Source organism: Nannobrachium achirus, assembly GCF_963921795.1.
Source record: "Nannobrachium achirus genome assembly, chromosome: 16".
In the NCBI taxonomy this organism is placed as follows: Eukaryota; Metazoa; Chordata; class Actinopteri; order Myctophiformes; family Myctophidae; genus Nannobrachium; species Nannobrachium achirus.
Genome location: NC_137823.1, coordinates 49,999,298 through 50,025,290, shown reverse-complemented (window position 1 = coordinate 50,025,290; position 25,993 = coordinate 49,999,298). Strand labels below are relative to the sequence as shown.

At 43.2% G+C, this 25,993-nt stretch overlaps 2 protein-coding genes across 2 annotated transcripts; one reads left to right on the top strand and one right to left on the bottom strand.

The window, feature by feature from the left end:
* Window positions 1-830: 830 nt before the first annotated feature.
* On the bottom strand, window positions 831-10,916 carry lca5 (lebercilin LCA5). Its single transcript, XM_080744478.1, has 9 exons — window positions 10,739-10,916; window positions 5,985-6,505; window positions 4,807-5,051; window positions 3,849-4,154; window positions 3,162-3,299; window positions 2,938-3,034; window positions 2,663-2,793; window positions 2,289-2,445; window positions 831-2,030 (listed from the first exon to the last, which is right to left on the bottom strand). Exons 2-9 carry the CDS (start codon window positions 6,478-6,480, stop codon window positions 1,153-1,155), a joined length of 2,448 nt encoding a protein of 815 aa, XP_080600604.1. The 5' UTR covers window positions 6,481-6,505; window positions 10,739-10,916; the 3' UTR covers window positions 831-1,152.
* A 775-nt stretch (window positions 10,917-11,691) lies between these two features.
* Window positions 11,692-23,773, top strand: sh3bgrl2 (SH3 domain binding glutamate-rich protein like 2). Its single transcript, XM_080743971.1, has 4 exons — window positions 11,692-11,975; window positions 18,682-18,867; window positions 20,228-20,308; window positions 21,897-23,773. Exons 1-4 carry the CDS (start codon window positions 11,931-11,933, stop codon window positions 21,909-21,911), a joined length of 327 nt encoding a protein of 108 aa, XP_080600097.1. The 5' UTR covers window positions 11,692-11,930; the 3' UTR covers window positions 21,912-23,773.
* The last annotated feature ends 2,220 nt before the right edge of the window (window positions 23,774-25,993 follow it).

Sequence of the window (25,993 nt, the reverse complement as noted above, 5' to 3'; positions counted from 1 at the left end):
TGCAAGAAACATTAAACCAAATCACAGGTTTAAAAGGTAATGCACTCCCAGAAAATATTGGTCAGTAACATATTACTATGTAATGTATACTGTAATACCTTCCCCAGTAATACGTAGTTTAGGGGACTATAATTGTCAAAACCGTAATTATATTACAGTTATTCAACAAAGTACATACCAGAACACGATTTGGGGAAAATAAATATATTTCAGTGAGAGAGAGTGTGTGTGTGTGTGTGTGTGTGTGTGTGTGTGCAATTTGGCTCATTGGTGACTCCTCCCGTGAGGAGGTGGAACTATTGTGGTATTGAACTACTGTTCCAATAAAGTGCTAAACAGGTTGTATCGTACATAAATCTATCAGAAGGAGTGGGTGGGTAGCAAAAGTAATATATTAATATAATGAGAAACATAACTCATTACCTTTTATATAACAATGAAAGTAGAATTACTTTGAAAAATAGTAATTAGTTAGTTATTACACTTCCTGAGTAACTTGGCCAACACTGCTCCCAGAGTTGACAACAACTCAATGTATTTCATACCCATAAACTGATGGGGGCTTTTAAGCCGTGACATCATTTTGTAGGCAGAGGAGAACTCTGCCCCCAGAGCATTTTCTGTCCCTCGCTATTTCAACAGATCCGAGACAAAAATAACGACTAAAGTATAATTCTAACACTTTCCTTTCAACAACAAAGAGAAGAAAAATGTGTAAATAGTAAAAATAGTAAAAAGATTCACGGAAACTGGGGGCAGAAATTCTCCTCTGCCTACAAAATGATGTCATACTTAACAGCCCCAATACATCACTCTTATTATAAAGTCATCACTTAGTCAATGCACATGTAAACATGAACGTATACAACTCTTTTACCTGAGTACGTAGATATGGCATCGATATATATATTTTATTATTCTGAATTTCCTTCATTATATCATTTTCATATGGATTTGAGATCCTCGACTTGTTCAACTTGTAGTAATGTTGAAATGATTTGTCATTAGAGTGAATATAAATGAAAGTCACACATCCAGTGGTGCTGTGTTAAGTTTAGCTTCACCAGAAGCAATGACAACCTCCACCTACAATCACAGCGGATCACCTCCAGACAGCACAGAGTTGTGCTTTAAACGTCCAACCTGAGCAGATCACAAAGTGAGCTCCTCGATGTCGTCATCGAAGGAGGCCATAGCGCGGACCGTGGGCTTGCTCTCGGCCACGTGCAGGGTGCTCAGCATGGGAGTTGGGGGGGTGGCGGGGGTGACAGGCGACATGGACTTGAAGCTCAATAGTCCCTCCCTTCTCGAGCGCATGCCATTGGTGGCGGGAGGGCTGCTGAGAACCTCCATCTTATTGGAGGTGGGGTTGTCGGTGACAGGCGTGGCCAGGGCTCCAAACAGCTGCTGCATCAGGTTAGACTTCCGGTCCTTCCCCTCCCCTCTGTCCCTGTCCTTCTCCATCCCTCTGACCCCTATCGCCTCTAAGGTGGAGTCCGTGTTCTCTCTGGCCGGAGGCGGAGGTGGAGGGAAGCCGGAGGAGCTTCGAGGGGCCGGGCGCCCGAAGGACGGGGCGTAGCTTCCGAATGCCATGTCCTCGTCTGAGGTTTGAGCCCGCATGCCTCTCCTCCCGACCCCCAATGCTCCCACGCCGCCATCTATGGCCACGCTTCTCCTAGCCCCTTCCCGGCTCCCGGCGCCTGCGCGCAAACTCGACTCCTCTGGCTCTGTGAAGCTAAAGATGGCAGAGTTCTGATGGTTCCGTGATTCGGTCGAGCGAGGTGGGGACCGGACTGTGGTGCCACCAGCAACGGACTGGGAAAGCGTGGACTCGGTTTCAGTGAACACGGGGTCCGGCAGGGTCTGGTTCTGACGGTCTATCTCATGCATCCTGGCCAGGAGCTGCTCTTTCTTACGCTGTTCCTCCTCTGTCACATGCTGACTGGACAGAGGCTCACGGCCAGGCCTCCTGTTCTCTTCGTCCTTCAGGTTCAAAGTGTTTCCGCCCTCCTCCTTCTCTTTCTGCCGGCCTGTGGAAATACTGTTCTGTTTAATAAGAAATCTCTACAACATATCAATCAGTCAAACAAATATATTTATCGACCAAAGAAACCTCTATATCAACCAATTAAACTTTGGGCATAAGCAGAGCCACACCTGAACCTCACTGATGATACATTTTCAAGGAATCAAGATCATTAAAGTTGACCATTTGCTGTACTGAGATTTTGTCCAAGTCAATGCATGACGGACCAGAGCATAAATATGGTGCCTGTGTACAAGCTTACCGTCTCTTAGTGTCCTGGCTTTCACCTCCAAGGCGTTCAGTTCCCTTCCTAGCGGCTGTTTCTTGTCTTTCTCCCGCTTTCTCTCCTTGCCAGTTTCCCATTCCCATGCCTTCCTTTCCTCCGTTTCACTCTGTTTTCTGTCTGCCTCGTCAAGCTCCTGCAGGGGCAAGTAACCAAGAGGGGGCAAAAAAACAACATTTGACTCAGTGATAGAGTAAGATTAATCGGACTAATCAATGTAGTAAAATAATGAGTCTTTTAATAATGGATAGATGGGGCCATGTACAGACCCATGGGGGACCACAGTGAATTAAGTATATGTTTTTTTAACAGCAGGGTGAAATGTGGGCAGCCTGGATGTAAAGAAACTTTACCTTGAGCGAAAGGTAGCCATTGGGCGCCTGTTCGTTGTTGCCATCGGGAGTCATGGGTGGAGGGGTGGGGAAGTCCAGACTGGACGTCCTGCCTTCGGTCTGCACTGCCTTGGTGCTGTTCCTACTGGAGACTATATTATGTGGGACAAACAAGCAGTTCACATCGGTGTTCATTTCCCTTCAAAACTATCCCAGGAAATGATGCAGCTTCTGTGACAATATAAACAGCTTTTGCTCAAACAAATCATAAACAAAAACTATGCACCACAACAAACCTGTACTCTTTATGTCGCTGTCATTGTCTTTTCTAGATGTGGGTTTTACCATGCGGTTGGCATAGATGTTTCTGGCATCCAGCTCTCGCTCCTTCTCCTAATAGAGACGGAACTTACATTAGAATGAATAAATAGCCAGTACACACCTGAATCTGTGTACGCACAAAGCCGCATGCAAGTGAGTATTTTTGTACACCCATTTCTATGTATGTGTGTGTTTATACCTTGAGTTTGTTGCCCAGTCGTGTAAGATCTTCCTGCAGAGCCATGATTGCATCCTGAGCGTTGACATATTTCCTTTTCTCTGCAGAAAGCTGCCTCTGGTAGCTACTGCTGCTGAGCTCCATGCTGCGCTCCAGCTCCTACAAACACGCACACGCACACGCACACACACACACACACACACACACACACACACACACACACAACGTCAGTCACCTCCATATTTATTTGGTCAAGGTTTAAGTCCGATCCAACCGCCATTGATACCAACTATCAAATTTTACTTAAAATCCCAACATACTGTATGTGTTAAGTGGAAATCGGTCCAGCGGTTTGCGAGATTAGCAACGGTCATACAGAGACAGACAGACCCACAGACCCATTTCTAGATGGCACATCTCGCCTCCTACAGAGCCATGGCATAAAATAAAAAAATATATAGTCTAATAACAGCATAGCTTCTCTGCCCAAGCTATCACTAGTAAGCTACTCTGTGTGCAGATTGTGAACAAATCACAATGCGGTTTAATAGGCTGGCTACTTGTGTGCAAGTTGCATCAATGTTGTTGTACGTGAGAGATGTTACATGCTTAGATTTTCAACTATGACTCAACTTTCACGCTCCTCTTAAGTGCATACATTACATACAGACAAACCCTATTATAGGCCACGCTGTAGAAGGCCATCACCTTTATCTTGCGTTCTCCCTCCAGGGTTTGTGTCTTCTGTTCTTCCAGCTCTCGCCTCAGCTCCTCCCTGGGTCCGAGCTCCCGCTGCTCGGCCAGCTTCTTCAGCCGGGCGCAGGCCGCCTGGCTCCTCTGCAGCCGCTCGTCGCTGTTCTTCAGCTGTCGCTCCACCACCCTCTCATGCTCCTGTGCCCGCCGCAGCCGCTCGCGCAGCGCGTGCGTCTCGTTGTTGTGGCGCGACAGCAGCTGGGTGATCTCGCTCTCGGTGTCGTCGTAGCGGTGCAGGGCCTTCTCCTGACGCACCTGGAGCTGGACGGAGTGTTGGAAGAGAGAAGGGTGTTTTAAAATTATCATTATTAAACTTAAACACAGGGAGAAATACAGAATAATTAACTAAAATAGTCTAAAAGGGTCTTAACATTTTTTTTTTACAGCATTTATTAGGATAAAGTCTTTATCTCTTTATGATGTGGCTGACATGACATGAGGCTGCATTGTTTATCAGTAGTTTATAATTTGTAAAGCATTTACTAACTGAACTGATAACCTCCTCTCCCCATTAATGATAAAATACTATTCCTGACAGCATAAAGCAGGAAACTGAGGGCAGAGAGGGGCATGACATGAGCCAGAAGACCTCTATATATTTATTATTTTTTGTGCCTTGCTTTTTTTCACTGTACACAACAGTAGCACTTCCTTTTTCTTTTCATACTTCTCTGTAACCTTGTAACCTTAAACTGCTTTGCTGCCTAGGCGCTGGGCAACTGATTTTCCCCCTTGGGATAATAAAGGTATCTATATCAGAATCGAACCAAGGATACATGCTGCATATGACCTCTCCTGCATATCATGCAGGAGAGGTCTTTAACAGCGATTCAACCAAAGCTCGTAGCTACACAGCAAAATGCTGAAGCTTGATTGAACTGAAAGTGCAAAGAATGGACCCTAGTTGAGATACCTGCTTCAGGATGCGGTTTTCCTTCTGCAGATCGTCGGTGCGCAGCTGCAGCTCAGCGAGGGCGTTTCGCAGCTCGTTGATTTTCAGCAGGCGAGCTGAGAGCAAGCGCTTGGTGACCAAGTCCAGGTCTTTCAGGGGCGCGGTGGAGTCTTTGCTCTGAGAGCGCACCCCCTGTCGATGCTGCTGGGAGTGGGTCCCACCGCCAGGACGCTGCAGGCGAGGCGCACCCCGACGTACCACAGCCACTGGGAGACAGGAGAACAGAGTGCATAAAGATATATTTTTTCTTTTGGGACTGGTGGGCGGGTTAATTAGACAACGTTTACTGATGGCATCGTCGACATACAAGTGCATCTGAATGGCACGGATCGCCTCCCTGGGGATAGACAAGATTAAGCAAAACACCTGATCCCCAAAAAACTAAGGTGAGATTGATCAAACTTTAACAACTTTCATAGCCTGTATTCATTACGAAGATTAGCAATATATTTGTATACCTTTTTTCTAAACCATCCTAATAAGAATGATGAAAACCTGTGTTTCATGAAGAACAGAAAGCATTAAATTGCTTGTCATGTGCACTTCATATTCATCAGTACCAAAGATCCTTGATATGCCCAGATAGCCTGTTGCACACCTCAACACTAGTATAGCCTACGAAAACTGGTACACAAATGGTCTCCTAAGTGGGCATGGTTGTCTCTTCCCACCATTCCCACCATGGTCCCCTCGTCTCCCCACTCCATTTACTTCTCCTTTGGAATTAAGAGACCCACTACCTACTTCCACCTAAGGTGGGGGCCCATGTTACAAAGATACAGGAAATCAATCGAAGTTAGCAAGTCTTCCTTTTCCATTGTCTTTGTCAGTACTGTAAGAGTGGGTTGTCTTCCAATCTTCCCAGATGCCACAATATTGGAAATGAGTGCTATGCTGCCATCTACTGGCAAGTCAACTCAATTTCAAAAACAAATGTTTTGATGATGGCCACAATAGTGTATAATAATTAATTAATTGATTGCTATTGATTGATTGTGTGTGTCTGCGTTAGCCTAGCCCAGCTAGACCATCCACCCATGTTAAAACAAGGAGGGGATGCATACTGCAGTTAGTTAGCTGCATTAGTATATAGTCTGGCTAAGCCAGGCTATGTCTGCATTCCCTGGTGCTTTACCCACCTTTCTTGTAGCCGGGGCTGTTAAATATCTTCTTGGCCTGTCTGGGTGGAGATGGGGATGGCGTCCTGGACCGAGAGTATGGTGACAGTGAGCGCTCAGAATGAGACTCATTCTCATAGTTATCAGAATAAAACGACCGGCTGCTTCTCCGTCTTTCTTCATCTGAGATCCTATCCCGGTCTGGATCTGGATCCCAGATCCGGGTTTTGGACCTGTCCAAAGCAGAGCTCTCCTTCTCACCAGCGTCCTGGTTCTTGTCCCGGTGGCTGCTGCTACGTTTTGGACTCTGGAAAGATGATGCTTGGGAATTTTTCCCTGTGGTCCGTAGGGATTGCCGACTTTGTTCAGCATCCCGGTTATCCCGGTGGCTGCTGCCACGTTTTGGACTTTGGAAAGATGATGCTTGGGAATTCTTCCCTGTGGTCCGTAGGGATTGCCGACTTTGTTCAGCATCCCGGTTGTCTCCGTAGGTGTGGTCGGTGTTTTCCGATTCCATGACTTTTTGGCTTGTTCCGGAAACACTTTATGGATGGAAAAAGAGGAAATTACACACATGGTTGCAAATAAACATTTTAAAATAATAATAATTGGTGTATACAAATATATCAAGCTTTATGCACGTACAGCTGAGGATGCTTTTTTCATTCTCTTTTGCCTTTTGCACTCTCTTTCTTTCCTATGTCATTGTTACTTATTATTTTATCTTTAGATGTGTTGTTTTGCTGTTATTTTATATATACCACTGCATTGTCTGAAAGGAAGCCGAACAAAAATATGCTTTACTCTTATGTACCTGTACAAAAGACGTAACAATAAAGTACAACCTTGAACCTTGAACAACAGATGCTATTTTGCATTACAATAACAAGAGCACCTTACCCACAAAGGGGGACATTAACACATTGGCCGCCATTTTAACATTGACTGTATGGCTCTACTGCCATTTTGTTTAATAAAAAAATTTATATATTTTTTTTATATTGACATTTTTCCTAAATTCTGTGTTTTTTCGACAATGTCTTACAGTACCTGAAAAGAAACAAGACAACCTCTAGTCTCACCAAAAAATAAAAAAATAAAATAAAAAGCTTTTTTTTCTATAGTTGCAGCCATCTCAAAATAGCCATTTTTGACCAAAATCCAGCTCTAATTGATAAAACTGGAGATATTGACCTTTTTGTGATCGATCGCTTTTCAAGTGGATAATTCAGTTGATATTTGTATTTATGGCGTCAGGCACTTATCAGATAAGTTTACTAGTGTAATAAGTGTAATTGTGTAATAGGGCAATAACTGGAATAGTGTAATAGGGCTGTAATAGGTCACCTCTTGCCCTTAGGGCGTCATACTGACTTCACACAAATATAAATAAGCTTTTTACCTTTTATTCAGCATTCAAGTGTTTTATTTTGCACAGATCACATTTTCACACACACACACACACACACACACACACACACACACACACACACACACACACACTTATAACGTATAACTTTATATAAGGCAAGGCCTATGTGTATAACTGTAAATATGTTCCCCATATTCAACTGTTTTTATTTATTTGTGGCACTTGCTTTGGCGATGTAAACGTAGCCTATGTTTTCTCATGCCAATAACGTTCCTTTGAATTGAATCGCTCTCATGATGTGCGCAAACTACTGGCTTGCCTCGGTGGCTTGGTAGAGAACTGATAGCAATCAAGTTACTCTGCTTGTTGGTGATCCGGCCTGGGTCTATACCGGATGCGGAAACGTGTCTTGCATGCATGTGAGTGTTACATAACCGGATACAGTAGGCGGGCTTTAGAGCGGAACAGACTGCAGCGATCACATACGCCCAGTGGTGATATTGCCTCAGGCGCGAGCTCGTTTCCTTCCTTCACGGCTTCAGGCTGCAAGGACTTGTTGCACGGCACGCCTCAAACACGCGCACATGCGCGATTGCGCGTGCACGCCATAGGGACGCACGCAGGAGCATATCAGCCAAGTGAGCAGGAAGAGTCTTCTAGCCTAGGTAAACTAACTGTTACAGTTAGTTTAGGTTAGGAGGATGGAAACAACAGTAACTTACTGACAATGACGATCGCCGTGTTTTCGTTTCTTCCCTGTTGGATTCCACTGTCGCGACGCGTTGTAGATCTGCTATTTTCACTCCTTTTTTTTGTTCCACCGCTGGGAGTTTGGACGCGACCCTTTCCTGATAACTGGAATATAATACACCTAGAACAACTCCTCCATCAGGCTCCATGGGCGCTTGGATGCGAGGCGTTGTGTGCTTGCAGATCTGCTATTTTCACCAGTTTTGTTACATACCGATGGAAGTTATATGGACGCAACACGTTGCTTTTCTTCAGACAATGGTCGCCTGATTGAGGACTCCGCCGGGGGGGGGGGATATTTTCTCCTCTCCACTCCCGTAGCAGGGCTTGAAGATCGGTTGGTGGTGACTGGACCGGCCGACTGCATCTTGTCCAGTAGGTGATTGTGTTGTTTGTAACCTCGGCCTCGCCTCACCAGGCTTTCTATACGTTGTGTTTGTAGTGGGCTGAGGATCTGTTCCAACTGGGTGTCGGTGCTGGGCCCTGGGTACAAGGATTCACTGCGGGCCCCCCATGAATTTTCTACATAGGGGGATTTAAAAAATAGATATATACAAGCTCACAGCATGGCACCGAGTGTCGCGCTGCAAGCTTGTAGATCTGCTATTTTTCAATAGCAAAAGTATAAAATAATGAAGCCCCTTCCACCTTGGGCCCTAGTAACTCAGACTCGTCCCACTTTTCCCTTGTGACGCTCCTGCTGATCTGATCTTCTGATCTTCGTTGTTGTCTGGCTGCCTGGGACATAATATTTTGTTGTCGAGACTTTGGGGGTTATGATGAAGCTGTGTGTTGTTGGCCAATGAGGCAGGTCATGGCTTTCCAAGTGAACATTTTACTGGATTTTGTTTGATTTGTGCAAAATGGTCTCAGATCCAGCTGCTCCGTTGTCGCTTCTGCCAGCCCCTTCACCAGGCATGTACACACATAGACATCAAAGGGGGCTTGAGCCCCTGCCCCTGAGGGCTGCATTCAATAGAATTGTCCACCAAAAGGCCCCTTTAGAAATGTCAGCCCCTGCCTCTCTAAATATTCTCTGCACATCCCTGCCCCACATCCCTTTACATGCGTGTGGCCAGTGTGCCGCTGATTGCACTCTGCGGGCTGCGCTCTGCCACGCTAAATGCATTCACTGTGGTTTATTGGGAGTTTTATTCATTTCTATTGAGATTTATACGTTATTACACTCTTGTTTTCAAACACACTTACTGTGATGAGTGATATCTTTGGTTTGTTATATGACTGAAAGCTCAAACTTTTTCACGGGCTGCAGAATAATGTAATTAAACATTACATTATATAAAAGCAAATTCTCGGGACTATCGGGCCTGGCGGGGAGCGACATTGGAATTTTCTCGTGACTATCGGGGGAGGCGGCCAATGAGTTAATGTCCTAGTGGCAACGTAAGTGGTTGTACAGTATACTTTTCATAATCTGTTCTGGACAAAGAAGAGTAGTTATTTAAAAATTCGGAAAAACTGTAATAAGAAGCTGGGCCAACTGGATTGCTTGCCTGTTATATAGTGTGCGTCTTAAGGCCCTTCCATACTTCGACCGAAACCGCCGTTTTCGGTCAAAAGGTCCTTTTCTACCATAAAATTATATCCCTCGGGACTTCTGAAAAGCATTGGACCGAACGAGAGTTCGGAAATTTGCACGTCGGAAAACACAACTCACCGAACATTTCGGTCGAAGTATGGAGAGGCCTTTAGGTCACCAAGCGACTGAACATGAGAAGCAGAACTTTCCATGAGGGTGAAGGTGAATGATGTATTATAGCACTGTTCCTCTCTGCGGCTGCCACTGATTGCACACATACACTGTGTGCTCTAATGACTTATTGAGAGGGCAGATCATTTGTTGCTAAGCACACAGGCCATGCACAGATTAGACTTGACATTACATTCAAGGATAAGTACTCGATCTCTGCTGCAATGGACAACCCTCCTTATCTTTGACAATAATACAATCACAACTTGAATATAAGGCGCTGCTTCTGTTATTTTGACAGATGCCAGGCTTGAGTTACTTAGCACTTTGCCTAATTGTCTTCTTGGCACTGTATTTGCTTGACTGTTGTTGCTGTTGTTGAACTTGACCGACTAGACTTCAGGCCATTAATTATTACACTTTGTTTAGGTTCTTCGTTCGTCTATAATTCCTAAATAATCACGTCATCGTTATTCTCCTATACTCTATCATCACGCAAAAGCTTAAACCAGCTTGGATTATTATATCATCATTAAAAAAGAAACGAAATAGTGAAAACAAAAACAACAAAAAATAATGTTATGAGCATGCAGTAGAGCTTGTTGCACCAAGTTGCTGGTGACTTCAGTGTCAGTGACAGATGGGATTAAACACAACAGGCCGTGTCTTCTGGCAACAGGAATACAGTCAGGCACATTTGCTGGAAGTCAATAAATCATGTCAACCCATATCAGACTCTATGTTATTATTAGTAGCAGATAACCTCTCCAAAGTTAAAGTGAATTGAAATACACTGAAACTGCATTCAAATAACCCCTGTTTGACAGCAACTAACGTGTTATTACTAGCTAATATAACGTACAGTAAGCTGCTGCCTAGCACGATACACTAACACATAGCTGCTGTCATCAACAGGTGGGTGTTGTAGTGGCAACAACCAACCTTTCCGTTTTCAGCTTCACTCTTCGACCTTCCCACCTTGCAGTCCTCGTTGTTCCATATAAACAGGTTCGATTAGTAAATAAGCTTGTTGGCTGGACTAGCCGTCGTTAAAATAGCTTCTACAACAACAAGGCTAGCAGCATAGCCAGCTACGTTAGCAAACTAGCAGTTACTTTTAACGTTATCCATACACTGGCCCTCCATTTACTTCATTCAGAGATCGGATCGTGACAATGTTTTGAGAATAATGTGGTATTTTACGATCCTATAATTATCCGACATATAAAAGAGAGGCAGAGTGTGAGTGAGCCCACGCCTATAGTCCTTCTTCACTGTACTGTACTGTCAGCGACGCTGCTCCATGGCAACCCACTTGCTGCGCTGCGCTCCGCTGCACTTCTGGGTTGGAACCACCAGAGTGGCGCTGTTACCACACTTAAAACTGTTCCATATAGCTCAAAATAATTAGAGAAAAATAACATTAATTTATTATTATTTTGATTATTATCGTTTTGTTGTTGTTGTTAATGTTATATGTTATGAGATACATAAAGTGGTGTACAAATAAGCCGAAAAGCTTACTAGGATCTCCTTTTAGTTGACCTTGTACCAGTGATTTAGGCTACTGTCATGAAACTATACTTTTCCTATGCAACCTTCTAATATATTCTTCAATCAATCAATCAATCAACCAATCAATCAATCAAACAAACAAACAAACAAACCAACACATACAAAATACCATTTGGTTTTGTTCTTCACAAATAATTTGAACGTGCACAAAGCAATATGAAATTCAACCAAAAATATTTCACACCCAAATAGATTAAAAATATGTAAAATATAAATACAAATGTAGGAAAAACAACTACATTTCCCGTCATCCCTCGGATCCACCACTAGGCTACTGGTAGTACAAGTGCAGAGCTCAGGCATTGCTCATGACGACAGGAGACCAGCTGGAGCAGTGGAGCGTGAAGCTCAGTTGTAGTCACAGCAGAAACGCGCTGAGCTCCGTGTTTGTTATGATGGCACAGTAGAAATATTAAGAGAGAGACGCGATAAAACGCACCTGCATCTGAATGACAGTGAAAGGCAAACGCATATCGTGTTTGGAGCTTTAATGTTTCCTTAGAACGAATCGGTAAAAAAGAGTTTGCTTGGTTGCGTGTGGCGTTGATTTAGGATTAAAATGGTCATCAAGGTTTACATCGCCTCTTCCACTGGCTCTGTGGCGGTGAGTAACTAGCAGATCATATCGACGATTTGATTTGTGTGATGCATGGCCTGTGACTGTAAAACAATGACATCTGTAAAATCTTGTTTATACAGGGAACAAGCATGGAACAAACAGGAGTGACTGTGTTTATGTAAGTGCGCGCATAGATGCGCGCTGAGATAAACGAATCACTGCGCGATAACACTCGACATCAGTCAATGTATAATAGACACATAACACATTATATTTAAACCTGTTTGTTGAAACTGTGGTACTGTCTGTATACTGCTGTCACTTGAATCATATTCGTTGGGAAATGTTTGTGCCAATTCTGCCAAAGGAACCACTTGGCGTTTGAGATGGTGACTTGGTGAGTGAAAGTGCACAGGGAGGTTTACCATAGAGTTCTAATGCCTGCAGATGAGTTTTCATTGCATTATTCCATGCATTTATCAATTATTTATGACAAATAATTATCAATTATGACAAATAATATGTAGGCCTACAGTATGTAGGGCTAATATGGGGTCGAGATGTCAGGCATTGCTCTTCTGCAGGTTTTTACTGCTTTGTTAAAAGTTTGTCCCTTTTTTTACAGGGAGTGCAAAGTGCATATTTTATGCGCAAACAAGTGATTATTCAACGTTGTGCTCTTAACCAGTAGCCTAGAGGTGTCTGTCTATACACTACTATGTTATGTTATGTTATATGAGATACTTAAAGTGTGGTTCCTGTGGAAATAAGCTTTGGCTTTCTAGGATCTCCTTTTAGTTGACCTTGTAGACCTACCAGTGATTTGTACTGTCATGAAACTGTACTTGTTTCTATTGCAATCTTCTAATACATTCTTCAATCAATCAATACTATACTATACTATACTATACTATACCAGTAAGACTCCCTAATCGGGAGATAAGCGACCGTAGGTGGATTATCTCCACAAATAGGGCAAAAATGTGTTTTTCCAAAATCTTCCTGATCCATGTTGATGACATGAGTGTAGACATGCTGTGTAGTGTAGTGATATTTGTGATTTTAGGGCGAAAACTGTAGGAGCAGTGTCCAAAAATGTGTTTTAAAAATCGGCCTGAAGGTGGTGCTAGAATAGGGCCATGTGAGAAATGAGGGGTGGGGTCTCCGCGTTGCCTTGGCGGACGAATAGGTACCGGCCCCGGCTCTCCCGGACGCTCCTAGCCCGAGTTACGGCATTTTATGTGCGCTGCAGTGGCAGGGGGTCCTCCACTGGGGGCGCCACCACTTTTGCATCCGTTCTGGAGCACCAGGAGTCGGTGGTCCCCGGGAATTCCCCGTGAGCAGCCCCGTTGGGGTGGTCATTTGGTCATTTTTGCACATTTGGTCATTTTTTACATCTGGGGGTCCCCCAGGAACCTGGGGGTCCCTGGAGCTCCGGGGGTCCTTGGAGGTTGTAGTTTGGCAGGCAAGGAGTGTGTGTGTAAAATCTGGCATGGATCGGGTCAACGGGTGCGGAGATATAAGCAGGGAAAAAGTGTGACGTGTGAGCACATTTGGTAATTTTTTACATCTGGGGGTCCCCCAGGGACCTGGGGGTCCCTGGGGCTCCGGGGGTCCTTGGAGGTTGTAGTTTGGCAGTCAAGGAGTGTGTGTGCAAAATTTGGCATGGATGGGGGCAACGGTTGTGGAGATATGAGCAGGGCAAAAGTGTGACTGACTCACTGACCCACGGACAGCCGGTGGAGGTTTCTACAGTAAGTAGCTCCCTACGGTCGCAACTAAAAGATCTATACATCAGCAGTTTGGTTGTTTCCTTAAGCATCAACACATGCTCACAATCTCCCTTGCACACATCCCATTACTAAAGTGTTATCTCTAGTTTCAATCAAAAGTGTTTAGTATTCCTGGTTGGACATTCTCCATTCTCTTATCTTTAGCCCATGTGTGGAGGTTGATGTTATAGAGTGCGAGCAGATAACTGAAAACTCAGAAGGAATTCTTAAAGTCTTAGGTAATGGCACAATGAGTAATATTTAGTTTATCATGCTCACTTCACTTGTCTCTGTCTGGAGTGGGGCAACACAATCCTTTATGGTTTACAAAGGAGTTATTTTTAATCCTATGACACACACATACATACACACACCTCACACACACACTCATGTACACTTGAATAGGGAGGCTGTTCGGGAAACGGGTCAGCTCTGTGTTAGTGATGGTGAGCTCATGTGAAATTCAATTTTCAGCTCTGTTGAATTGAATTAGAGGTGGAATTGCATTAAAGAGGAGATATGGGAGGTGACAGGCATTATTCATTTGATTTAAAACTCAAACTAGTGTGTGTTTGTGTCTTGGGTCTGGCTAACATAGGAAGAGAGAACAGCAAAGTGAAAGAGGCAGAGAGATAAAAAGACGCACGTGAGAGAGAGAGAACAACTAATCAAAAGAAATGCGGCGCCTCAGTTCCCAGATGAATGAGAGCAGATTAGTGTTAGTGAGGCAGAAACCATCGGTCCACGATGAATGAAGTGCATTGTCATCCCCTCCACTAATCGCTATAAAATCCACAGTGTCACAGTTTCAATGTTTATCTCAGAGAGTGTCAAAATGGATCTGTGATGCTCTGCTTAGTACTTAAATTGCTATAATTCTCAGATCCTATATTAAAATACTGTATATTCATGACCTCTTGGGGTAAATGTCATGCTCCTGCTTCTCAGAGTTTGTTATTGTTCATAACTTCATATCTGGGTGTAGACAGATTAACCAGTGGTTCTCAATGTGGATTCCAGGGACTCTGTGGGTTCCTATAGGGGGGGACGCATAGCCTACAAGTCTGTAACTCTGACAGTGTACAAATGAACCTGTCGGGTTCATTTGGTTCCATATGTACACTGTCAGAGTTAAGGGGAGACCTTGAAATTTGTTTGAAAAACTCTGGATTAGACTGTTATCTGGCTGTAGACTGATTAGTGTCTCCTTTTGGGAGAACTGCAGAATGCTGATTGCACACAGGTGACTGTGACCTTTATCTATGCACTCTTGACAGTGTGACTGTACACCCTGATGAAGGCGCCATATTTTATAGTCCAATGGATAGTTTTTTAATGGCAAGAGAGAAGTGTGTGTTCACCTGCTTTTTCTACTCCATATCTGTCTTCAAACGTCTCCACCTATTGGCGAACTTGGATACGTTTAGCTGGTTTTCATGTGATTTAATGCTTTGGGTTATAGATATAGTTTGCTCTGGAATAAAGTCTGGAAATGGATAAGAACTATAACTGCACACTACGTAGATGTACTTGTGACTCAGATAACCATACAGTCACAACACTCTTTCACTATCACTGTCTATACACACACACACACACACACACACCCCAATATGGCAGTATTGCGGCCCAGTGCTGTACTTGTTAAGGATTTGCTTAACCCTGCTTAATCCATGCATCCGCGTATTACCAAAACGATGCATACTGTATCTCTGTAGTCAAACAGTGTGTGTGTGTGTGTGTGTATGTATATTTACTGATATGTACGTACAGCATTCACGTTAATCTGAATACATCCTTCTCTTGACATAAAATCACTCACACTCGCCACAGGTGCACCGCTTTCATTATTTACTCACATGCTCTCTGTTCAGCTTGGAGGTACAGTGGTTGCTGTGTGTGTTTATAGACACTCAAGGAACTGCTTTAACTTCTCAACTGAACAAAAATATAGAACTGGTCTATTTCCTTATTCCTTGCAAATTGTTATTTACAGTTTGTGTCTGTCAAGGGTCCAATTACTATTGTTTTATGGCCATATATACTGATAGTATTGATAGTGATAAGCTATTTCAAAAGACACCGACACAATAGATGTCTGGCATGCTGTTATTGTATTGTTTGGGTCTTTGAGTGTCTACGCTAAACGAAGCATTATTCAGAGCAATCCTCGGACAGTCCTTTGTGTTTAAGGCAGAACAATAGCCTCATTGTCGGCAGCACCAACCTTAAAACAAAACACACACACATGCTCATATCCACACACAGACAACAGCCATATACAGTACAGTACATCCTCATCTGGGTTATGTTCTCTGCTGACAACTTAATTCCTGCAGAAGAGGCTTTTTGATGGGACATCATCAATTTAGTTAAAATTAGTGAACGTTAAAGCAGAGGAATTGGTAGAATTTGTGTCTCCATAAATTGAACGTATTCATAATCACTGTGAAAGGTGCCCTATAAATAGAATTATTGATTGCACCCAAGTGGAATCCACAATGTATTATAGGATAGGATATTTCTCCCAATGCTTGTGACTTGACATGTGAGATGATTTTGTTCCTGAGAAGAAAGGGGATGATCCACTCTGTTCTCTCAACATGGTCACTGGCTTCAGCAGAGCACAGGAAGTTTCACTTGTGTGTGTATGTGAGGAGATCTTTTAATAACCCATGAGAAGCGTGGGAGTTTTCCATCTTTCTGACATCACCATGTGAGAATGTCTATTTTCTCAAAGTCACAAACACAAATCCAAACAGTTTCCCCGCACACATGGTTTATGTGTACAGTTGTCATAGCATCTTGAAGCACACCGTTGGGCCTGTGTAACTTTAAGGACGGTTTACGAAGCCCAAATTAAATCTGGAGTCCCTTTGAAGTTCTTGCTCTAGTTTAGTATAAGTCCCAGGCCAGCAGTTTTTTGTCTCCACCAGCCGAAGGCTGAGGGAGAGTATGTTTTCCCCTCCGTCCGTCCGTCCGTGCGTGCGTCTGTGCGTGCGTCCGTCCGTCCGTCCGTCCGTTTGTCCGTTACCAGCTAATCTCCGGCGCTGTTGGCCCGGTCGCTGCCAAACTGTGCACACACACTCCCTCAACACCAATTCAGAACCTCTGCCCCAAATATTTCACATGGGCCTGTTCTAGCGCCACCAGGAGGCCGACTTTTGCAAAACTAACTTTTGCCAGTACTCCTACAGATTTTGTCCAAAAATCACGTAAATCAGTAGACAGTATCTCGACAGTCATGTGATCGACATGGATGTGTCAGATTTTCCATATTCCATCCTGATTGGCTAAAACTGGCTTTCAAAGTTTGCAGGATTGGTCAGTTTTGAATAAAATGCCTGAAATCCTGAACGCAGTGTGCGATTTTGGTGAAATTGTGCATGCACATTCCCAATAGGCAGAGGAATAAATGCCACTTAAGAAAAATCAAATCAGCCTCATGGTGGCGCTATAACAGGCCGATTCATGTTTTCACCTATAACTCCACCGATTAGTGTCAAACTTTGTATGCGCACTCCTTAGAGCCAAGGTAAAACCTTTTCCCTGCATTTTTTACATCAGCCTTTTATAGCGCCATCAGGAGGCCGACTTATGTAAAACACATTACATGCCTGACCTGGTGGAGACCTGTGCTCGGAAGAGCACTGCTTCTAGTTTCAACTCATTCCCTGCCAAAATCATATTTTGGATGGATTCTTTTGAAAGACGGATGTTTTTGCATTTTTCAAATGTTAGCGGGACAAGAAATATTATGACAGCATTGAAAAGCAGCTTGGATGTGCCACTCCTGTAATCTAGTCATGTACATTGATCTAAAACTAGATTAAAGAAATGGAAAAAATGATGGCTTCAAACCCAAGGTCCACCGATAATCAATTAATGCCCACATTACAGTCTGGACAGAGACAATTCAATCAATATTGCACATTATGTGCAATTTGTGCGTTGTGAACCCATGTAGCTGTGTCCGTTTATATCATCTGTCATTACAGGAGTGTATTAAACTTGTGACCCCATGGCAAAGAGTAAGACCAATATACAGTTGGATGTCACTACAGATAAGCACACTGCATGTGAAAGCATGTACAGGAAAATGTTAATTTAGCCATGTCACTCAGGATTGTACAGGGAATACTGTAGGGCAGGCTGAATGAACTAAAGGAGTGTGTTAATGATATCATAAAGCAGTGGTTCTCAAATGTCCTTGAGGGCTTTCAGAGGGTCCCCCACACAAATTAGTTAATATAGCATCAAAATCAGTTTAATCCTATATACTTAAACGACGACTTCACCACTTTTCAACCTATCTTCATATAATTGGTCCTCACTAATGTTCATGATAAAATAGCATCATTCTTTTCTACTCAGTCTGTATCTCAGAGGAGGGCTTTGGGCAGGTCAGAAACCCATCATCTTGTGACATCATCGATGGAGAATCCAAGCGAATAGAAAATGCAGGCTTTCTATTCCTGAAAAGTTGCAATGTTAAAGTGGAAGCCATTGTTCTCAAGATAATAAAAATCGAAATATTCTTTCAAAAAAATCTGTCAAACGATTATGTCACAAGACTATGGATTTCTGAACTACCCCCAGCTCTCCTAAGACTAAGAGACTTGGACCGAGTATACTTTTTTTGCTATTTTATTATGAGCATTAGTGAGGATCTGTTATATGAAGAAGATAGGTTGAAAAATGGCAAAGCCAATGCTGGTCTGCAAGCTCACTTGTACAGTAGCTCAAAATTGACATTTTAACATCACAAATGGGGGCCAAACACATACATTTTGGGGTCCTTGAAATTAAAAGGTTTGATAACCCGGCTGTCATGATGTGTATATTCTCAGACATGTTTTGATCATGTATTAATGAATTAACTCTTTTACCTCCCTTCCTTTGACCACCTTCTCTCCTCCACCCACCTCAACCTCCGTTTATCCTCCATGCTTCCATTCTCCGCTCTCCACACCCTTTAGGTGAAGAAGCATCAGCAGGATGTTGTGGGCTTCCTGGAGTCCAATCGTATTTGCTTCCAGGAAGTAGACATCACCATGATGGAGGAGCAGCGTCTGTGGATGAACCGGAACATCCCCCAAGACAAGCAGCCGGAGAAGGGCAACCCAGTGCCACCACAGATCTTCAACGAGGACCTCTACTGTGGGGTACGAACTGAGTCTTATACCACTTAAACTCTCTATTATTCTTGGTAAAACAAACTACTGTTGGTACTTGGACCGCCTTTTCCGTCTACAACAAATCTCTATAGCCGATCTACAAGCTCACAAGTGGTTAACCTTTTCCAACCTGCATTATAGCAATGCCATTATGGCAGTTATCGTTTTTGAAATTAGTTTTAGTTTTTATTTAGTTGTTTTGTTGTTTGGTGTTTAATTTCAGTTTTGACATGTGAAATTGTAATTTGGAAAAACATATTTTCTCATGGGATTGATTGTTCAGTGGCTTTTGTTGAGGAATCGTGCACAGTGAGTTCATGGGAGAAACTGGCACATATGTAATTAAACACACAGCGGTCAAGCAGTTCTCTGCTAAATGCAGGGATCAGACCATAGTTCTACAGTCCCAGTCTCAGAGCATCCACCCTGAGACTGGGAGGTCGGAGGTTCGAACTCCAGTCGGGTCCTACTAAAGACTGAAAAACGGGACCCAGTGCCTCCCCGCTTGGCACTCAGCATCAAGGGTTGGATTGGGGGTAAATCCCTGCGACATACTAGCGTCATATCCAGGGGGTGTACTTGTACATCAAGCTGCCTCACGCTACAGAATCAGGAGATGGGCTCCGGCCCTATTTGCCTCATGTATCGGCAAGGCTTAATTATTGTGTCATAGAGCCAAGCTCTACTCATAATAATAAATACCAGGCCAGCATGCAGTGGCGTCTTGGTTCTATAATATTCAGATTGTTAGGACAAGGCCATGGATGAATAACAACCAATGTTTCTCACATGACAGCTCCTTATACATCTTAGTACACCTGAATATAAAGACAGTATGGCCTTAGCTAGGTTTTTTTTTACCCACACTTTATTGAAACTGTGTTCAATGTTGTTTGGGGATATATATGCATTGTGTGTAAATGTATTTAGGTTTTTGTTTTTAGGTTATTCATGGCTAATACTAATGACAGGCAAAATAAAGACCATAAACAATTAGCCTCATAGGGGTAGCACAAGATTGTGCAAATTAATATTAACGTGGATCAGTGAGCACTTTGTGAGAGGTAAGACCATTTTATGTCCTCTGCTGAGTTTGCATGTTACTGTGTAATCCTGTCATAATCCAGTCACTGGATGGGACAGATTATCTGCTCCGGTTCGCTCTCAGTCTTCCCAGCCAATGCAGTAATCCAGCAGTAGCTACTCACTGGTGACGCCAGAATGAGCGGATGTCAGAGGAGCGATGGGAGGGCTTGTACCTCAGGGCACATTTAGTTGATGTTTATAACCCATTTTACAGTATAGCGGTTATGTAACCTGTGTATATGCTGTGGTGTTTTCCCATCAGGACTATGAGGATTTCTTTCAATCAAAGGAGGACAACACTGTGTTTGCATTCCTGAGACTCAGTCCCCAACACTCAGTGAAAGTAAGCAAAAGTATACTCTCTCTCTCTCTCTCTCTCACTCACTCACTCACTCACTCACTCACTCACACACACACACACACACACACACACACACACACACACACACACACACACACACACACACACACACACACACACACACACACACACACACACACACACACACACACACACAGAGCATGCATACTACTGGCTGGCTCACTTGTGTAAATCAAGAAGCCAGTCAATTTTGCTGTCTGTCGTATCTCCCTCTTAAGCCACCCACTGTCCTCCTCCATCTCTCTGGGGTGCTGGATCAGCACAGCATCACTCGTGCCTGCACTTTAACTGTGTGTGTGTGTGTGTGTGTGTGTGTGTGTGTGTGTGTGTGTGCGTGTGCGTGGGGTGTTGTGGGGTTTTCATACACATCAGCTTGTATTGTAGAAAAAGGATTGGTTTATATGTTAGACTGATGTTTACTGTGTGAATCAGTTTTATTTGTCACAATCACAGCACATGTTTACATCACAGGTGTGCCTCATCTCCTCACCTCAGTCTATATCAGGGGTTTCCAAACGTTCCCATGCTAAGGACCCCTCAAATAGCATAGCTTCTTGCTGTGGCCATTCCTGCTACTCCTACTATGGATTTTTGATATTAATGAGACGGTTTTGACAATAATGGCTTTCCAAAATCCCCAAATAGTGATGCCAATTACATTTATTTATTTGTATTTATGTTTTCTCCTTTTCCAATTGGCCCCACTTTGAAAACCTGCAGTCAGAATATACAGTTAGCCGAGAGTTGTTTATTAGGTTTCCAACAAAACCTCTGAGCCAATATCTTGTCCATTTCTTTTTTCTTGATAAGCCAATGGACAAAGGTAATGTCGCTGCTCAGTCAGTGCTCTGGGCTAAAATGATGGATGGTGCCGCAAACAGAGCAGACTGAATGTGTGCTCATTAGGACAGGGTGTTGTGTACCAACAGCCCTGATGTTCAGGTGGTGGAAAAATGGTTCCCATGGAGAGGTTTCTAAGCTACATTTGTTTTTTATTAACATAAAGGAACGTTATGTTTACCCTTCACAATCAGCTCCAACCCAAGAATTGTTGTTCAGGGAGGAGTACATACTGTAGGTCTATGCATAGCTGTTTATTTTTCATTGTTGAGGCATATCTGCTTTTCAAAGAAACCTGAATTATAACGAGCACAACGTTATTATGTCACAGAATCTCGTTTCCGTGGATCACCGGTAAATGAATGGTCATTAGATTTTCTCTCGTTCACATCCCTTGTCTGTCTCTGCCCCAGAGGCTGACTGGGTAATTTGTTTAATGCAGATTTGATTACATGCAGACTTATTGAGGTATTGTTCTGCTCACTGTGGAACTGGAAATGCTTCCGAATTATTTGATTTACACAATCTTCGTGTGTGTGTGTGTGTGTGTGTGTGTGTGTGTGTGTGTGTGTGTGTGTGTGTGTGTGTGTGTGTGTGTGTGTGTGTGTGTGTGTGTGTGTGTGTGTGTGTGTGTGTGTGTGTGTGTGTGTGTGTGTGGCTATGAGTGTGTGGCTATGAGTAATATTCTTCATGTTTTTCCTTTCCTCAGGATTCTGAGTCATAGCCAACCTGCCAGTGTGTCACCAGCTGTCCCTGGGACAAGGACAGAGGCTGCATCACCTCCTCTCCTCTCCTCAGATGATCCAGCTGGGATGCCAATGTGTTGCCAAACATCAGATCTTCCCTGTACAATCATTCCTTGAATTTGACCACTTAAGCACCATTTCAGAAATAGCACAAGTGTAGATCTAAGCTCACAACATGTTGTTGTTTTTGAAGTTGTTTGAATTGTTTCTAGAACATGCCCAACATAGGGACACCAGGTTTAAAGTGGTCAAGTACATGTTGAAAGTGAAACATTCCGTGTTTCCTTCCCGCTCAACTTTCCTTCAAACTGTCACCGGGCCACACTGACTAAATTGTGGAAAAGGGGTTCACTTTGCAGCAGTGAACTATAACAAACCTTTTTGTTATCTTTTTTGTTTTCACACTGCTGATGCAGGTGCTCGTGACATGCATTTATTGTACGTAGAAAAAAAACGTATATCCTGTAGCAGCTTTAGGCAGAGTTATTAGGTTTTTTAGGTATTAGCCACACTGTGCATTGTAACCACTTGAACCCTGGCATCCCTGTTCTGCCAGAAACATTTGCCAAAAATAGCAGATCTACAAGTGTGTCGCGTTGTTTGTGACGTGTTGTGAGCTGAATGTTCACCCCAGAATATGGACGCTAGGGTTCATGTGGTTAGGCTCGCATAACAAGACTTTTCTCCTCACAAGCTAGCTAGCCTGGGATTGTCCAAAATGTAGCAAGACCCATACACAGACGTGTGTGTGCGTGTGTGTGCGTGTGTGTGCGCGTGTGTGCGTGTGTCAATCAGCAGCTGTTAATGAAGACTGTGATAAGTGAGTGGAACTGAGAGGTTGCACTTAATGCAACTTGAGACAACGGCCTCGTTTGTGTGTCTGTGTGCATCAATGCACATGGTGCCTGCATGGCTGCATGCATCCACATGCTGTAAGGAAAATAAGTGGCTCAGTTGTACCACTGGTGTGGCTGTGAGGAAGCATTCGCCTTATATTTCACCATGCATTGAAACCAGTGAGACTGAGCAGATAACTACAGTACAATGCTATATGGGCAAACCAAAATATTTTTTTTACCAGCAGTCATCTTATATTTGTGGTCAATCAAACACATTGCCTGTAAAGACCACCATCGAGACCAAAAAATACTGCCATGGTCAAAGCAGGGTTACAATTACAGCCATACACTGACATCTATTATTAGAAGAAATATCACTGTGCAAGACACATTCCAAGAGAATAGAATATACAGTATAGATGTCCTCTTGGGCAGTGGAAATAGCTTTGTGAATGGTAATCAACATGTGTGGGCGAGTCACATTGTTCCATTGCAGTTGCATGGAATTGGAAAGTGGGGACCAGGGACGATGAGGGTTAAAATGGGTTCCAAATGGACCCTTACAGATATGTAACTCTTCAGAGTTTACAAACTAACTAAATAGACCATTTGTACATTCTCAGAGTATATGTCAGCATGTTCAACACTGTATTTAGCACAAATTGAATTTGTATTTTTTCATTGTTTCATCTGTGTTTTAAATCCATACTCCCTTTTTTCCACTCTGCCACCTCATCCTCTAGTTCTCGCAGTAGAAGAGGACAATGACTGGAGGATTAATGAACAATTGCTTTACCTTTGAGATGAAAGCGCACACAAACTGTTTGTGAATGTACTGTAGTGCCATCTTGTGACTGAATATGGAATTGTTATTTAAGTCCAGCAGGGAAGAACACATTCCAAATTGGTGAAATGTATCACTGAAAAAAAGCAACATTCCCTTTTTGCTTATCTCTGCCACGTGTTTTTTTCCTACACTGTGTATAATTGTTGTAATAATATGCGATCAAAATAAACACGTTTAACGTCTATTAACGTGTGTCTACAATTTTGTTTAACCATTGAGCTGTATAAATGATAGTCCCATGCTGATAAATATTATTTATTACATTTCCTTAAGACAGGTGTGAGTTAAGAGGACTTAAGTACGGGGGTCCCCAGCAAAATGTTATTTTTGAGATGGTGTTCCGCGGCCAAATAGCTGCATATCAATTTGGGGGTCCTACATGAAAAGGAATTAAATCATAGAGGATTGACGTCTTTAGACTGGCCACATGATGAAGTCCGAGATGCAGGCTTAAGTAAACTGAAGCTTGGTGGCCTACATCTGTCCTCCATATCGCCTACATCTTGGCACAGGGTGCGCCCAGGGTCCCATTGGCCATACTTCCCAGGACACGTGATTGGCTATGAAATTAACTCATAAATAGCACCGCTCACTTCACACTAGGTGTGATTTTATTTTTCAATGTAGTTACTTGCGCCAGCAGAGCACGCAAGTACTGCGTTCGGCTGCGTATGCACGTAAATCGGTGTCTGCCTGTGTTTTTTAATCCCGTAGCCCATTCGGGGACCAGCATTTCTGGCAATTACGTCATCATTAACAGCCAATGAGGGACCAACATCCCTGGTGATCCAGTGTTGATGTCACTGGCATCGCCAGTGGTGAGCGCACCTCATGGCGATGTAGGCCATGTATGGCCTACTTGTGCATAAGATGCAAGTTGGCACCTTGACAGAGAGTGCAGTTATAGTTTGACATTTATTCATTGGCATTGTATGTCAAGGACCCCTAAATTGACATTTATTTGTGTTAAAATGTATACAAAAAACAAACAAAAGATCCCCCATCTATCTATCTATCTAATCTTTAAACAAACAACATAAAAATAATACATAGTAGGAGACATGGGTAAAATAAAAAGGGGCTAGCAGTCAAGTGAGATTCCAATCACCACCCCTAGATGTCACTATAGCAACATTTAAACCAATGACGTAATTTTTCTCAAAGATAAAAGCCCAATAAGTCCTTCCTTCTCTCGCCGGGTGCAGTGGCGTGCGCCTGTAATCCAAGTTACTGGGAGGCTGAGGCTGGCGGATCGTTTGAGCTCAGGAGTTCTGAGCTGCAGTGGACTATGTCGATCGGGTGTCCGCACTAAGTTCGGTATCGATATGGTGCTCCTGCGGGAGCTCGGGACCACCAGGTCGCCTAAGGAGGGGTGAACCGGCCCAGGTCGGAAACGGAGCAGGTCAAAGCCCCCGTGCCGCTCAGTAGTGGGTTCGCGCCTGTGAATAGACACTGTAGTGCAGCCTGAGCAATACAGCGAGACCCAGTCTTTTGATGCTTTATTTCAACAATGCTTAGGTTTTATGCTCCCTCTCTATATTTTATACATGAATGTAATATAATTTCGATAAGATTATTAGTACATTAATTTGTACAAAAAGGCATGTTCATGACTGCCTCCTATTGGTTATATGAGGTATTTAGATGGCTTCTCCTCCAAAGCTTTTGTTTTCCCCACAGCGAGACCCATTCTTTTGAAACTTTTCTACTACATTTTTAAATTAATTGCACGTGGCCAACTGCTCGTTTCATTATTAGCTTATTATGTAGAACACGAAACATATTCAATACTTGCACTGTCTTCAGCAGCACTGTACATTTTCTAGCAGTGCAAACCGCTCATATGTTTCGTGTGTGTGTCAGCCAAAAAAGATATGACACAAATCTCCATGTATGGTATGGAGATAGCCTACGCTTTAAAGTAACTGACGTCACGGACAGAACCGACGGTATAATGTTGGCAGTATTAGCTTATTGGGCACTTCGCACTAGGCAGTGGCGGGCATTGGACAGAGTGAAAATGATATTGCCATTACAGAGAGCCTAGGTCTACAGTCTACTCAAATCAATATAGCCAGTAAGCACATGTTTAGGTTACATATTCCATAGAGCATTGCAAATAGAGCTATTTAAATGTTAAACCAATGTACATTTATGGGTCAATATTACAGTGGCTACAGAACAGACTGCATGCACATTGGAGAATTAATGTAAGTCACAATCACATCGATAACTGACACCACACAACAAAATGTAGGCTACTCTAAAAGTAAAAGGGTACATGAAGAGTAAAATGTAAGTAAACGTAGCCTACCAAAGTCACTAAGTTTGACACCTGGGAAGGAGGCCACAAAAAAGGAGTGAAGACATCTAT

Coding starts and splice junctions, on each gene's coding strand:
- lca5 (XM_080744478.1), bottom strand. CDS start 6,480: ATGGAATCGGAAAACACCGACCACACCTACGGAGACAACCGGGATGCT. Junction 4,155..4,806: donor AAAACCGCATCCTGAAGCAG/GTATCTCAACTA, acceptor CACTCCGTCCAG/CTCCAGGTGCGTCAGGAGAA. Junction 2,446..2,662: donor ATGGCTACCTTTCGCTCAAG/GTAAAGTTTCTT, acceptor TTGCCCCTGCAG/GAGCTTGACGAGGCAGACAG.
- sh3bgrl2 (XM_080743971.1), top strand. CDS start 11,931: ATGGTCATCAAGGTTTACATCGCCTCTTCCACTGGCTCTGTGGCG. Junction 11,976..18,681: donor CTTCCACTGGCTCTGTGGCG/GTGAGTAACTAG, acceptor CACACCCTTTAG/GTGAAGAAGCATCAGCAGGA. Junction 18,868..20,227: donor ACGAGGACCTCTACTGTGGG/GTACGAACTGAG, acceptor TTTTCCCATCAG/GACTATGAGGATTTCTTTCA.